The 312-nt window shown below is 65.7% G+C and overlaps 1 protein-coding gene across 1 annotated transcript in view; it reads right to left on the bottom strand.

The window, feature by feature from the left end:
- Positions 1-312, bottom strand: part of LOC104127481 (myotubularin-related protein 5-like) — a gene marked incomplete at its 3' end in the record, with an annotated part of 66798 nt that overhangs the window by 5056 nt on the left and 61430 nt on the right. The window contains 1 exon segment of the mRNA XM_035895677.1: positions 16-192. Within this exon segment, the coding sequence (XP_035751570.1) occupies positions 16-192 (177 nt within the window).

The raw sequence follows: 312 nt of genomic DNA, 5'->3' as shown, positions 1-312 counted from the left end.
AAGCATCTACTCTACAAGAGCTGCCCCAGCCGGGGGCCTCGGCGAGGCCCCCACGGGGCAGCGTCCACTCGCACGTCCTCACCTCCTCGGCTAATAGTACCGGGCCCATCGTCCTTCCCTCCCATCACCTGCTTCATGAGCGATCCCAGCTTAGGCTGTCTCTTGTCGGAGAAATCTGTGGCACCAACAAAACGTCAGCTCTCGGCCTCGCTGCACTGCTCCAGAGGGGCCCTCCCGCCTTGCCTCCCCCCAGCCGCTCGGGAAGGAGGGGAAGGGGCCAGAGAGAGAAGGCGATGGCCAGCAGGGGCGGCC

Source organism: Egretta garzetta, unplaced genomic scaffold (assembly GCF_000687185.1).
Source record: "Egretta garzetta isolate BGI_Z169 unplaced genomic scaffold, ASM68718v1 scaffold986, whole genome shotgun sequence".
Lineage (NCBI taxonomy): Eukaryota > Metazoa > Chordata > Aves > Pelecaniformes > Ardeidae > Egretta > Egretta garzetta.
The sequence above is the reverse complement of the archived record's forward strand: the minus strand, read 5'-3'. Positions and strand labels throughout refer to the sequence as shown.